Source organism: Brugia malayi, assembly GCF_000002995.4.
Source record: "Brugia malayi strain FR3 genome assembly, contig: Bm_v4_Chr3_scaffold_001, whole genome shotgun sequence".
Classification (NCBI taxonomy): Eukaryota; Metazoa; Nematoda; class Chromadorea; order Rhabditida; family Onchocercidae; genus Brugia; species Brugia malayi.
This window is the reverse complement of record NW_025062477.1, coordinates 2,651,477-2,666,764: the sequence shown is the minus strand read 5'-3', so window position 1 is coordinate 2,666,764 and position 15,288 is coordinate 2,651,477. Positions and strand designations below refer to the sequence as shown.

The 15,288-nt window shown below is 27.7% G+C and overlaps 3 protein-coding genes across 3 annotated transcripts; 1 reads left to right on the top strand and 2 right to left on the bottom strand.

Moving 5' to 3' along the window:
* Window positions 1–165: 165 nt before the first annotated feature.
* Window positions 166–5,072, bottom strand: Bm6339 (Mitochondrial ATP synthase coupling factor 6 family protein; the record flags this gene model as incomplete). The annotated part of the gene is made up of 16 exons (XM_043079794.1): window positions 166–279; window positions 473–670; window positions 873–1,013; window positions 1,211–1,348; window positions 1,507–1,713; window positions 1,792–1,951; window positions 2,232–2,320; window positions 2,390–2,477; window positions 2,672–2,791; window positions 2,913–3,145; window positions 3,220–3,324; window positions 3,623–3,787; window positions 4,040–4,212; window positions 4,426–4,582; window positions 4,675–4,866; window positions 4,947–5,072. The coding sequence occupies 16 exons, from the start codon at window positions 5,070–5,072 to the stop codon at window positions 166–168; spliced, it is 2,406 nt and encodes an 801-aa protein (XP_042935728.1).
* Window positions 5,073–5,644: 572 nt separating this feature from the next.
* Window positions 5,645–6,781, bottom strand: Bma-atp-4 (Mitochondrial ATP synthase coupling factor 6 family protein; the record flags this gene model as incomplete). The annotated part of the gene is made up of 3 exons (XM_001894297.2): window positions 5,645–5,908; window positions 6,277–6,444; window positions 6,704–6,781. The coding sequence occupies 3 exons, from the start codon at window positions 6,779–6,781 to the stop codon at window positions 5,645–5,647; spliced, it is 510 nt and encodes a 169-aa protein (XP_001894332.1).
* Window positions 6,782–11,180: 4,399 nt separating this feature from the next.
* Window positions 11,181–13,004, top strand: Bm5101 (Uncharacterized protein; the record flags this gene model as incomplete). The annotated part of the gene is made up of 4 exons (XM_043079793.1): window positions 11,181–11,334; window positions 12,125–12,220; window positions 12,442–12,600; window positions 12,910–13,004. The coding sequence occupies 4 exons, from the start codon at window positions 11,181–11,183 to the stop codon at window positions 13,002–13,004; spliced, it is 504 nt and encodes a 167-aa protein (XP_042935727.1).
* Window positions 13,005–15,288: the final 2,284 nt, after the last annotated feature.

The window sequence follows — 15,288 nt, the reverse complement described above, 5'->3', positions numbered from 1 at the left end:
AAAGTTACTGAACAAAACAAAATCTTATAAACAAAATCCAATTATTTTATTTTCAATCACAATAAAGAACTAAACAATTCACAGTTCACAACATATGCAAAATTTACTAAAGTAATATAAAATACACAAATATCATTATAAATGAAGAAAGCTGATATTTGAAGATTAGGAACAACGCAATAATGCTAAAGCTCTTTCTTCATCATCCAATAGTTTCCTTTTTCGTCCTCGTATTGATTTCATTTCACTATTATCATTAGCATTACCATCCATATCTTTCTAAAGAGAATATGTTAGTGAAATTATGAAGTTCACTGCTGCCACAGATTTACTAGTAATGAAAAAAGTTACACAATGATGTTCGTTGAATTTTTAAAATAATATTTCTTCAACAGAAATAAATCCAATAAACTTTCTAAAACATCTTTACTGCTACCATAATTAAATACTAAACTCGCAGAAATAAACATACATCGGATTCATTCATGGAATTATCTTCAACTTCATTCCATTCTTTGTCATACTTCTTTGGCCTATCAGGATCAGGCAACCACGACAAATCCGCTTCGCCATCATCTGAACCACTCCCTTCAGCTCCCAAATCCAATATTGCTCCACCCTCCTTGTTTTGTAATTTCTTTATCTTGTCTTTCTGTTTCTCTTTCTTTTTCTGACAATATCAAATATTTATTTAAGAAACTTTGACGAAAAAGAAATAAACGCTGTCCAATAAAAACTGAAGTCTAACCTTCCCACGAGTAAATCTATCCATAGAAATTCTTACCTGAGAGATGAAACGGAGAAAGCAAGAGAAAAAACCAATATATAATAAATTACTGAATCATAAAAATAAGAATAAAGATCAAAACTACCTTTCTCCACATCTTTTGCTTCTCCTTATATGTCATTTTATCAATCTGATCGATTTGTACCATTTGACGTCTTGCCTCATCTACATCGAGACCGACCAATTCGTCATCATTTGAGACAGTAGCAGGGAACAATTTGTTTTCCTTCAAAGAAAAAAAAGATGCAAATCAACTCAACAAAAACCGAAACTTGAATCGACTATTCCAAATCCAAAAATGAGTGCTTCATTTTCGCAAATATACTGCAATAATTATAAACTAAAATATATATTCCGCTTAAAAAATCATTAAAAAATTTTTTTAATGAATAATGTTAAAAAAAAATAACGACAAAATCATACTACGATTTCCATTCCGTCGTCTGTGAATACCTTTTTCACACCCAACTTCACTCCTTTCTTCAAAATTTTCCTGGCCAATGCATGACGTGTCACAGGTTTCCTTGATTCTCTTTTCGTTTCTTCTGGCATCTCGGCAATCTAAGTATATAAATCAAAAACATGACATATGATTGATGCCGACTGATATTTTGTAAAATTAAGCAGTACTTTCGGTAATTTATGATCCATAAAAGACAAAATACTGAAAGTATTAACTCTTAGAAATAAAAAATGAGTTGCCATATAATATAACCAACTTTGTCTGGAAATATATTGAACACGTTTTTTCGGATTATTTTCAGAAAATCGTCGCTACCTTCATCTAAACCACTACCACTTGCAGATAGATTGAAATCGCTCTGATTTTCCTTAGCTTCATTATTTTCACTTGTACCTAATCCTAGATCAATTTCTTCATCCTCTATATTATCGTCTTCATTATTACTATCATCTTCATCACTTTCCTGAAATATAATTCAAATATATAATAATAATACGTAAACATAATACCCAATAATCTGGAATATGGAAAAGAAACTTACCATCGCTTTTTTTCCTCCCTTTGCAGATGAAATCATCATTTCCACTAATTCTTCAGCACTTTTCTCTCCTTGTTTTTGGCTTATGGTTGCGTGTAAATTCTGTTTATTTGCAACTCGCTTCAAAAATCGAACTCGCGGTGTAGCAGCAAGTCCATAAGATCTATAAAGGAACGAAAAAAAAAAATATCTAAAGGCAAGTTAATGCAAAACTAGAAAATGACAGTCAACAATTAATAAACACATCAAGTGCAACTGGCCAATATTTTACTCATTTCTTTACAGATGAACTCTTGAGACGTCGTATTTACAAATAACTTAAGCCTTTAGGTCATATAAACTGAATGAAAAAAAGTTTCGGGTAGCCAAATTTAAACTAGGAAGAACATAATCAAAAAAGGTAAGAATTTCTGAAATTATGAAAAACAACCAATGATCAGTACTTGGCCAATGATGCCAGATCAACAGTGTCCAAATTGAAAACATCTTTGTTCCGCATCAGATAAATTGTTCGAATATAAGCCACAAAGCTCTAAAAGAAGTAGAAAATATTCTTCTCAAGAAAAAATTAAATTGTCTTAAGATTTGGGAATAAACAAACCCTCTGAGCGAATTCTTTCATTCCCGGATATTGTGCAATTACCGACTGCAAACGTTTGCTGATATCCATTATTTGCTTTTCATTGACACTAGAATGAAAAATTTACACTTCTTAGTTCCCGAATGGTAATAGCAGTCTGGCTTCGATACATCAAAACTACCAAATTCATCCAGTACCAATTTCGAAATGACAATTAAACCAAAAAGTTACCTAATTCTTTTCAAGTGTTTGTTTAATTTTTACATAAAACAGCGCATAAATTTCAACTTTGCGAAAACAAACCTAATTTTAGTGATTAAAATGTTTCTTGCTTGCAGTCGTGTAAGCATGGCTTGTTCTTGCGCTGGCGTGAGAACTAAAATTGCTTCACCCTTGGCATCCATTCGCGCAGTACGTCCTACTCTAAACATAACAATGAAATAATTAAATTGTGAAATAAATCCATTATTCTTTTTGATAAAACATTAATTAATATGGTCTTTTTCTTTCTTGAAGCAAAAACTGCTTAAAACTAAAAATTAACCTATGAATATAATCATCAACATCTACAGGACAATCCAGCTGCAATACAATGTCAACACGAGCAAAGTCTAATCCTCGACTGGCAACATCTGTAGCAATCATTGCAGCTCCATATGTTTTATTATTAAATTTTTTAAAAACTTCTAGCCGTTTCATTTGATTCATTGTACCCCACAATCCCATCAATGAAAGGCCCGGTCGCAAATGACAGAACGCTTCGGTTAAGAACCGTGCCTGAATATTTCATAATTGCAAAAAAAAAAAATAACCTGCACAAATTATAAAATTGCATAAAGAATTAGAACAACCTGCTTGCAGCATGAAACAAATATTAATGATTTCTTCTTTCGGTGATTCAGTAAAAATGACCATAATGCATTTAATTTATCTTCATCACTGCATACAAAATAACTCTGCAAAAATAGTTTATTTTCAACAAGTAATTGTTATCATTTAATTTGAACAACATCCTTAACAATTTCCATGATTCGCTGATTTCACATCTTTGTTGCTCTACTCCTTCACTATAAATCAGTACTCGATTTTTATATTTGTTCATAGCAAAGTGAACCAGCGATCACTTACGACGGCAAATTTATGCAAAAGATTAGCAAAGAAAGAATTCCAAAAATCCTAGAATACTTCTTAAATCCTACAATCTTATCTGGAAGTATTAAAAAAAAAATTTAGGAGAATCAATTAACACTTCACCTGCTGCAAAGATTCTGGTGTAGCTTGAGGAGCATTTTCGTGAGCAGAAATATACAGTGGATCTCTCAGAGCCAAACGCACTAAATCTTTCACATTTTTGGTTTGCGTTGCCGAAAAAAGCAGCGTCTGACGGTTTTTTGGCAAATTTTCCAAGATTGCATTCATCTGCAGCGAGTAAAAGGATGAATTACATTACATTTTTGATTTCACTGCTCCCTTCACAGCATTCTGTCTTCGAATCAGAAAAGAGATTTACGATCATGCATTATCACTCGAGAAAATGCAGCAGTTAAATCTTTCTTGAACTTAACTTAACGGAAGGTCTTTTAATTCCAAGTTCTTTATACTACAACGCATAAACTGTTGTATATGTTCCAAAATTATAGTATATGTCGTTTATAATGAATGATATCTTACCTGTCTCGAAAAACCAAGGTCTAAAATCCTGTCAGCTTCATCAATGACAAGAATTTGCAGCTGTTCACATGAAAATGTACTATTCTCGTCCATATGTTGCAACAGCCTGCCAGGCGTACATACCACAATATTCACCGAACCTATCCGCTTACTTTCAAATTCTACATCAGTTCCTAGAAAGATAATGATAAATAATTCTCAGTTACTTTAGAAAATTACAGGTGAAATTTAACAAGATAATGTTGCCCATCTGAAGAATGAAAATAAGCCTTAAACTTTGGCATCTTTATCAAAAGATGACTTGGAAGATTAGCAATGGAGACGAAATCATCGCACTAGTAGCATTTGTGATTACATATATGATATTAGCAGTGCATAAAACATACCTCCAATAAGTACAGCAACAGAAAAATTATGGTGTGCTCCGATTTTGTTCAAAACTTGAAACGTTTGAAAAGCGAGCTCCCTGGTAGGACTGATAATCAAAGCACCTAATCCGTCAACTGTACGCGACCATCTCTGCCTCCACAAACACTCCAAAACCTGCAAAACCACAAATGAAAACAGATCCAAAAGCAAAGATCTGTAAGAAAATCTACTGAATAAATACAAAAAACTGCATGAACAAAACTGGCCGGAATAAGGAAAGCAAGTGTTTTCCCACTGCCTGTTTTGGCAGCACCAACCACATCAGCACCGGTCAATGAATATTGCAATGACTCGCGTTGGATGTCAGTGGGATTTATGAAATTGTTTTCTGCAAGGCCTCGTTGTGTCGATCCCGATAACGGCATTCGCGAGAATGAAGTAAATGTCCTGCTATCTTCCTATAATTCAAATCTCCTTGCGAACAAAAATAATTTACACCTGAACACACTAAGTAAATTAACCTGAAATCAAAACATACTTTCGCAAAATCAGCATATCGCGCGGTTACAGATTCAACAGTTTCCTTTACAATTTTTCCATTTTTACGTTGTTTAGAAACACATTTTTTCGTAAATTTGTTATGCGCATCCCGCGTTTGACGCATGTCTAACACTGAAAACCCTGATTTGCTATAAACCATGTGAATAACACGCATCACAACAGTGATTAATATTTGCATAAAAGCCGAAAAAAAAAAAAAAAAAGAACACGAATGACAACTCAATATGCAATGTGGAAAAACGTACTACTCGAAGATAATTCTAATTTATATCTTTTCATCGAACTGTAGTTTTGTAAATCCTTTCATAAAAAATACCGTATCGAAAAAAACAATTCAAATGAAGGAAAGCAAAACCATCAAAAGAATAATGGACTTTACTTTATGCTCGTCCCATTTCAATGATTAGATGAGAATCTATGAAATGTCTTAAATATAAACAAATTCTAGGAGAAGGAAATTAACAAAAATGCTGTGGCACATGACCAGTTCAAAGTACAAAGAAGTAAACCAAAATAGAACTTTTTATTTACATACTATTCATGCATACTATAAATTAGCTAATACCAATGCACTGTCAATGACAGCAGTAAAATGACAATACATTATCGTTTCAAATTAAACTCCTCTGAAAAAAAAGCTTGTCAAGATAAACTATTTTTAGGCTTTTCTGACTATTACTGCTTGACAGTTCGAAGATGTGACTGCATTTCCTCTTCCGCTGCTTGCTTCTTCCGTCGCATTTCCGTGTATTTTTGAATTTCATTTTCCAATTCTTTATTCAAATCATCAACTGTTTTCCCCTCGAACATCACGGCCACAGCACTTTCAATAGAAGGAGTTTCCATTTGCTTCACTGGTAACTCGTTCACCACTTCTTTATTTTCTAAGTGATACTTACTAGCTAAACGGTGCAACTGATCTTCCAATGACCGATGTGTCTGCAATGAATTATGCTATATTCATTTGTCAATGAAATGACCAACAATCAAATATTAAATATATCTATGACTCACAAGTCAAATGCATTCTAGTTCATATCACAGAATGTGTTGTAGTATTATAAAATTCATTTACTATCAAAAATTCCTTAAATATGAAATAAAAAGTGGCAAAGAAATTAAAAAATGCTTGATCTTATATTCTTCTAAAAAAAGAACGGTTGTTTCTCTAATGAATGCTCTAATGATGCTCTAATGAATCACATTGATTCAATAAAAAATTGAAAGCCATTTGGTTGAATCCTTGAAGCTTTCAGACGAATGCTGCTATAGCTGACCACACAGCTGAAATCAAAAAACGATCGTACCTCAGGTGTGGCATCCACAAGTCCACCTTCTTTTCCAGCCATCTTGGACTCATATTCCTTGATCTTTTTCAGAAATAAATTCTTAACTAAGTTATCCGATTTGAAACTTTGCGTTCCTGTGCTTACCATTCGCCATCCTGCTGGTAATCTCAATCGCAACAACATCACCTGACAACTACGAATTATGAATATTTGAGAGCATATAACATCAATAAATCAATCTGAATCTTGATATTATAACGAATTAATACAAAATAAACATACCAATAAAATATTATACTAATGAAATAATAATAAGTAGACACATACAATTATAAAAATATTATACGTAGTCAGAAACTCGTGAAACGCATTTCCTAAAAGAATCTCAACTTTCTCTAGGAGTAGCAATATGTTCAAAATTTCTGGAATAATTCCTCCACCTCACAAAATTGCCAAATTCCTTCCTGCCACCACCTTCCCAAAACAACCAAGGTGCCATCATCATACGAGCATTTTCGAACATAGCACACAATGAAAATTGCTATCTCAATAGATGATTCGATTCTATAAATAATTCCATTTTGTTGAAATTAAGTAAATTCAAATTTAATGAATTTATTTTCACTGAATCAATGTTAACTCTAACCATTGCATTATTAAATTTATTCAGTCATTTACTTTGCAAAAAATAAAAAAATAAAATGTAAAATATACACAAGAAAATGAAATAAAATATACCATAAATTTGAGTTTTTTTAGCTAATAAATAATTTCATTTACTTATTTATTTATTCTTAATTTATTTTACCTTCCAATATATTTCCAATACATATCACATCACTTATAATCAATTAATTTAATTATTATATTAGCAATCATCAATTCTTTCTCTTTCTCTCCTTTTTTTCCTATTTCTTTCTGTTTTATTTCTGTCATCGAATATTTAATTGAGAACGAAGGATTAAAAGTGGACATCTTGGCTTAACGACATATTTACAATTCTCCTTTTACATTTATTGCTTTAAATGCCAGCATTAAAATTTATGTGTATTATCTAACACTGTATTAATAATAATACTAGTAGTACTAGTGGCACCTGCAATTGCACCTGTAGTTGCAGTTGCAGTTGCAGCTGCAGTCATCGTCGCAATTTTAAGCTTTAACATAAATGTTTTAGTCTAAGCAAGCATACAACAAGTGGTTGTTTTGTTTACTTAAGTAAGATGTGATGAGCAGACGACCGTTAATTCCCAAAGCACGCCAAGCATACCATTTATTTTCCTTTCTTTCCCTCTTTCTATCTTTCTCTCTCCCTCCCTCTCTCTCTCTCTCTCTCCCTTTCTTTCTACTTCAGTTTCATTCTCTTTTCGTTTTACCTCCTTTTTTCAAATAAAAAAAAAAATTGAAAAATTCCATTTATCTATTTGCAGAAGGACCAAATTTCATTATTTTAATTAGTATTAGTAAGATTTTTTTTTTTCTTCTTCACTTAGCAATTATTTACGGAAATTGAACGTTTGATAAAATGAAAATACTTTGTATGCAAATTAAAATTAAAACCTTATTTTAACATTTCAATAAATTTTAATTATCAAAATTTATAATAATTATATAACTATATGTAATTTCGGATGTATGAATTGTTTATCACAGGAATCTTTATTTGATTAGTAAGCAAATGAGCGCAAATATTTCATTTTGTGTGATACAGCGACGAGCAGTATGTTCCACTTATATTAGTTTTATCAAATTTAAAATGATTTTTTAAATTTTATCACATAACTTTCTTTATACAATTAAGAAATTCAAAGAAAGCAAAAATTCTAAATAATTGATTTCTTACATTAATTTATGGTATAAAATTTACTTTCTTTACTAATTGATGCTAAATTTGTACTAAAAACTTCATTAAAAATCATAAATGAATCGATTATTTTCAAATGATTAAAAATTTGATTCATTTATATAAGGCATAAAGTTAAATATGTAAGTACTGATCGGAATTGATCATATATCGATCAGAATGACTCATCCAATTGGAATTGATCAGAATGACTCATACAATTGTTTATTAAATATTTTCTGTTCATAACTCTATCGATTCATCAAATATGCATCATTAAATGTTAACTTTTATGGAAATAAAATTGACAATGCCTTGGATACTACTATTCAATAATAATCAGTGCATTCAATAAAATATTTTTTTAATCGTTTTGCAAAAGAAAAAAAGAAATTTAAACTAATAAATGGATTATTCTTACTGTTAAATTACATATTGTTTTGACGTATAAATGATAAAATTAGTGAGAAAATGGCTTACTCAAAATATATTAATATCAAATTGATTAATTTAATGATTATTAATTAATTGTCTAATTTCACATAACTGATAACTTAATATCAATTTGATTAATTTAATGATTAGTTAATATCAATTTGATTAATTTAATGATTATTAATTAATTGTCTAATTTCACATAACTGATAACTTAATATCAATTTGATTAATTTAATGATTAGTTAATATCAATTTGATTAATTTAATGATTATTAATTAATTGTCTAATTTCACATAACTGATAACTTAATATCAATTTGATTAATTTAATGATTAGTTAATATCAATTTGATTAATTTAATGATTATTAATTAATTGTCTAATTTCACATAACTGATAACTTAATATCAATTTGATTAATTTAATGATTATTAATTAATTGTCTAATTTCACATAACGGATAACTTAATATCAATTTGATTAATTTAATGATTATTAATTAATTGTCTAATTTCACATAACTGATAACTTAATATCAATTTGATTAATTTAATGATTAGTTAATATCAATTTGATTAATTTAATGATTATTAATTAATTGTCTAATTTCACATAACTGATAACTTAATATCAATTTGATTAATTTAATGATTGTTAATTAATTGTCTAATTTCACATAACTGATAACTTAATATCAATTTGATTAATTTAATGATTATTAATTAATTGTCTAACTTCACATAACTGATAACTTAATATCAATTTGATTAATTTAATGATTATTAATTAATTGTCTAATTTCACATAACTGATAACTTAATATCAATTTGATTAATTTAATGATTAGTTAATATCAATTTGATTAATTTAATGATTATTAATTAATTGTCTAATTTCACATAACTGATAACTTAATATCAATTTGATTAATTTAATGATTAGTTAATATCAATTTGATTAATTTAATGATTATTAATTAATTGTCTAATTTCACATAACTGATAAGTGTATTGTTTAAATTCAAACTAATTCCTTTATGCTAAAGAAAAGTGTCATAAATCATTGTCTTTAGTAATTTTTCATCTATAACAAAAATTTTGTATACAATATGAAAATATAATAGCTATCAAATGAAGAAATTCATACTTAAACATTTATCTAAGTAATTACATAAACATTAAACTTTAAACGTTAAAAGCAGGCGTATCACACGTAATTAATGTATAAATAAAGTTGTATATTCCATTTGATGGCTAAGCACTGACACTTTAATCTTTTTGAATGTATGATTCATTGATGAAAAAAATGAATTACTCATCACTGATATGGATAGAATAGACCTTCTATCAATGCTTCTTCATGTTTGCATTAGCATAATGCTTTCAATATTTTCATTTCATCATCAAATTTTACACTGATATATTTCATCTGATCAGTTTATCTTCAATAAAAGCAGTCGAGAATGTTTACTTTTCTCGAGAATCTAATTAAACCAATTAAGTTGTAGGATAAAATTAATAATTCTTATACTCGTTTTTTTTTTTTTGTTGTTTTTCTTACTTCTTTTAACTTAATATTATTTGATTACTTATCATTGGATGTAACAAAACTGTATCATTCATTTTATGTTTTAATTTAAATTAATAAGCTTAAGACAAGAGAAATATAGGTAAGCATAATTATTTCAGTAATATAGTAATACTTAGATCGTTATCTTCAATGTATGAAGCAAAAAATTGAAGAGTAATGAAGTGAGGTCAAAAATTGATAACACTGATTTAATTTGTGATAATGAAAATAGTATCCTATAACTTTAGGACTATTTATTATTATTATTTTATTTATTTATTTATTTATTTATTATTATCATTAGATTATTATTGCTATTCATTACTTATTAATTACTTTTAATTAAAAAAGTCTTAACATAAATTCTATTATGATTCACAATTTCCTTCATTAATGTACTTGTTAGATAGAAATTTATTTTAATAATAAATTTATTTCAAATTGTGTTTCATTCTATCTTTATGATTCTATTCCCATCGTTCATTAATGATTCTGTTATCACTACAACCATATGGAGAAATGATAATTTTCTAAGCATATCATCATGTAATATTGATTAGTTTAAAACTGATCACTGATAACACTATCAGTGTTTTTATTCACTCCATTTTTTTTTTTTTTTTTGATTTTTCAACATTATTTCATTGCTCTTTTCAGTATGCGTTAAACTAAGCATTCATCATCATTTTTTTTTTTCTAAAAAAAGAATTCGAAAAATTGAAATTTCACGAAATTGTCAATTGCAGAAGATAAATTCATTTTCATTTTTCATATGGATGATAAATTAAAATTATGGATGACAGATTAAAATATAAATTCTTTACATCACATATTTGTTGAAATGAACGATAATCGGAATATTTCATTTTGCTAATTTATTAAATTCATATTTGTAAATTATATTTTATTTTTTTATTTTTTTTAAATTAAAAATAGAGCCATTGAATAATTTCTATCATAGCACTTTCATTCATTAAGCAAAATATTTAATTTTACTTAAAATTCACACTGATATTAGCAATGTTTCATAAATTTTGTAAGATGGGCTAATTTTCTCGATCGATTGGGTAAAATGAAGTGGAAAAAAAAAGAATTTCTCTCAATTTTCAGCTTAATTTTCAGATTCGATTACAAATCAAATTCAGTGGAAAAATCTGAATCTATTAAACAAAATATGCTGATTAAACCGACTTATATTTGGCCCTGCTATTTAATATTTGCACTAAGTAAGTATTTTTATTATAAAAATTTATCTTAAATTTGAAGAAATTATTAACTGTTTTGCAATTTTTTTTTTTTGCTCACGAAAATAATTTCCATTATTTTTTTCTTTAAATGAATTTTAGTATCACTTTTTTTTCCATTTCGATTAATCGAAATTTATTTGGATTTTTTCAATTTGATAAAGAGAAGTAAAGATAATAAATTTATAAACATTGAAAAAGTTTTTTTTTTTTTTTTTCGATCAATTAAAGCAATATATAATTTGATTAAACAAATTTATAATAATAATTTGATTTAACCGGAACTGTAAATTTCCAGAAAAGTTTCTAACTAATCAACCAAAACTACAAAATCTATATAACTATATTTGCATTTGGCATGAGAATAATTGTCTAAACAATTGATATAACTTTATCTAAGTCTTGATTATAACATTGATATTACTAACTATCAATTATTCTAATATTGTCATTAACAATATGATTATTAATAATTCTATTTAACATTTGCAAAATTTTATTTTAGATGACATATTGAGTGGTCACTTTATTTTAGGTGATATAGTGAGTGGTCACTTTATTTTAGGTGATATAGTGAGTGGTCACTTTATTTTAGGTGATATAGTGAGTGGTCACTTTATTTTAGGTGATTAGTGAGTGGTCACTTTATTTTAGGTGATTAGTGAGTGGTCACTTTATTCTAGGTGATATAGTGACTGGTCAGTTTATTTTAGGTGATATAATGAGTGGTCACTTTATTTTAGGTGATTAGTGAGTGGTCACTTTATTTTAGGTGATATAGTGAGTGGTCAGCTACACAATCCATTGTCACATTATATCGAGGGACGCCTTGGTAACAGAAAAATTTGGTGGTGTCCATCGGGATACGGTATTCTTCCTAATTAATTCAGCTAATATCATAAATACTTCAAGCATTTACGAATACTTTTTTTTTTTTTGTCTTAACTATATAATATTTTCTAATTGCAATAATTTTTAAGTTTTAAGTCCATCATAATTAATAGTAATTTTTTAATTTAATTTAGTTAATTAAAAATGTTAATTAAAAAATCTAATTAGTTAGTTGTTTTTTTTTTCTTGGAAATTCAGGATATTTGGCTTACTGTCCACAGCCAACAGATTGGGATAGCTACAATTGGTGCTGTACATGGCCATATTTAGGCTCATGGAAGCCATCTTGTTGTCCATTTGCTATTCCAACTGGTGCATTAATTGCTATTATTATTGCTTCACTTATTTTAATAGCTTGTAAGTTTTGCTTTCTTAATTAATTCCCACTTATAATAAAATAAATTATTAAAAATTTTATTTATTAAAATGACTTTTTTTTTTTTTTAATTATCAAAAAATGATTATAGAATTTTAAATGAAATACATCTTTTGGTTTTTTATTTGACATAGTAATTATCGAATTTTTTGGCATAGAGTGAATATAATTTCATCTGGATGAATTATCTGATGTTTATCATCAAATGCAGAATCAATTCATCAATGATAAGATAACCTTATCGGATGATTGATCTCATCAATCAATCAATCAATAAATCCTTTTTGCAGTGCTTGTTTTCCTGTCCTGTTGGTGTTGCTTCTGTTGTCCACTTTATAAGCAACTTTATGATATCGATGAGAAGGATTATGATGCAAGGCGCTAATAATGCAACTTGAAGCGGTAATTTCATGTCAAAATTCATTTTTCCATCATTGCTTACTGCCATATTTGAATTTTTGCTAACTTTTGTCAGATTTTGGAACATTTTGAAATATGCTATTTTCATTTAAATTATCAAAAAAAAAAAAAAAAAAAAAAAGGGAAAGAAAATTATTAAACAACAAAATTATTTAGTCACAATAGAACTTTTAGCAAGCATTTTTATCAATTTCATCGTATTATAATTACAATAATGATGTGTGTTTGACCAGTGGTCAAATTTTGAATCAAATTTTCAATTATATACTCTAAAACAAAAATTAGTGATAAGTAAGCCTTAATCATAAGTAAGATGAAAGATAAAAAATGATAATGTTGGAATAATAATGAATAAAATTTAACAATATTTAAAATATACATTCATCATTTATCCCATTTTCATGCATTTCACATCATTTACCACTTTATTCTAATTGTAATTTTGCTTTTTTCAATTTAATTTCTAAGTAATAATTAACTCTTAAACTATTCATCGTTTCTTTATGAGTAAAAATAAAATTCTACTCCAAATATTTGAATGAAAGAAAAGGAAAAAAAAAAGAAAGATTAATTCAGATAAGTTAAATTCATTGTATTTTCGAATTATTCAAGCGAATATAATTTCTTTTTATTTCTCGAACTTTTTTTTTTTACCTCGAAATTTTTTTTGAATTAATAAGCAATTTATCCAACTATTGTGCAATATGAATTGCTAAGGAATGATATGAGTTTGACATTTTAATTAAATTGCATTTTTTAATTTCTTATTTATATAATTATTTACTTTTACCTTTTTCATCCATACTATTATTGCCACTTATCCCAATTTGGATCACTTTTAATAACATTACTGCCATTAATGAATTCAGCTGAATATTTTTTTTTGCGAATTTCATTTTAAAAACTTATTTGAATTCCATTTTTATATGGAGTGGAAATAGATGTGAAAGAATCAGAAAGCACATTTCTTCATTTAGTCATTTAGTTGTAGAAACTTTTCGGTTATTTTAACTTTTTAAAAATAGGAGAAAATACAGGAAATTGCTTTAAGTCTTCTTTTAATTAAGAGTAATTAAGAATGCTTTTAAATAGTTTTAAAATGGCATTCATAAAACCTTAACAACTAAACAAATCTGAAAGAAGATTCTTTTTTTCACTCTCAAAATAACTAACTTCTGTAAAGCGATGGAATTTTTGTCTCACATTTTCCATAATTAGCTTATCATCAACAATATAGTACTTTTTACTTTTAAGTATCTTATTTTGTTTACCTAGAAATGAAACCTAGTAGTATGACTTTCACTTATCTTTTGTTAATTTTAATTTCATTATCTATTCATATGATAGTGCAAATTGTTTCGAGGATGATCTTCTTGTCAACAAACATAACTTAAAGCTAAAGTTACACGCAAACACTTTTCATGTTCAATTAAATGTTTTAAAAAAGGCTATTAGTGCCAAATGATATTAGTGCCAAATTTGTAGAAAAAATCCTTATATACGAAAAAAAATAATCCTTATAAGATTGCTTGTTTATGATTGTTGTCATTTTATTACCTCATTTAACAGATGCTCCAATATCTTTTTGTATGTCTGTAAAGTGCTGAATAAAATGTGATTGATTAGAGCTTTTTTTGTGTAAATCGAAAATCTGATGGATAGTTTATAGCAAAGCAACTGAATTGTTATTAGATTCATTGCTATTTATATCACAGCTCTTCATCACAGATGACAGAAAGTGTAATGAATGGTCAGAATGACCAGAAGTATGAACATAACAGATGACGTAAGTGACATAACTGATGTAAGTAGCAAACATTATAATAATCTATAATGTTGTCTGAATAATGCATGTTTGATCATGAAAAAAATCATATGGAATAACGAACAGATAAATTAAGAAGGTATTCAAATTATAACTCATTTTTACAATGTCGTTATTGTAATATTATAGTAAATCAGTTTGTAACTAGAATATGATTATATTTCAAGATTTATTAATGAGGATGTAGCGTAAAATAGTTCCTTGCCGTACATTTGATTGAATTTATGCTATGTTATGACATAAGCCAACGGATGGAGATGTAATTATTTTCGTTTGACATCAATTCGTGTATTTTTCACAGTGACAAATAGAAAAGACAAAGAGATAAAGAGAAGAGGACACAGTAATAAAATCACATTGAAATGGTTTGAATTTTTAATAGATTACAAATATGTCTGGAATGGGATCTATTAAATTATATTAC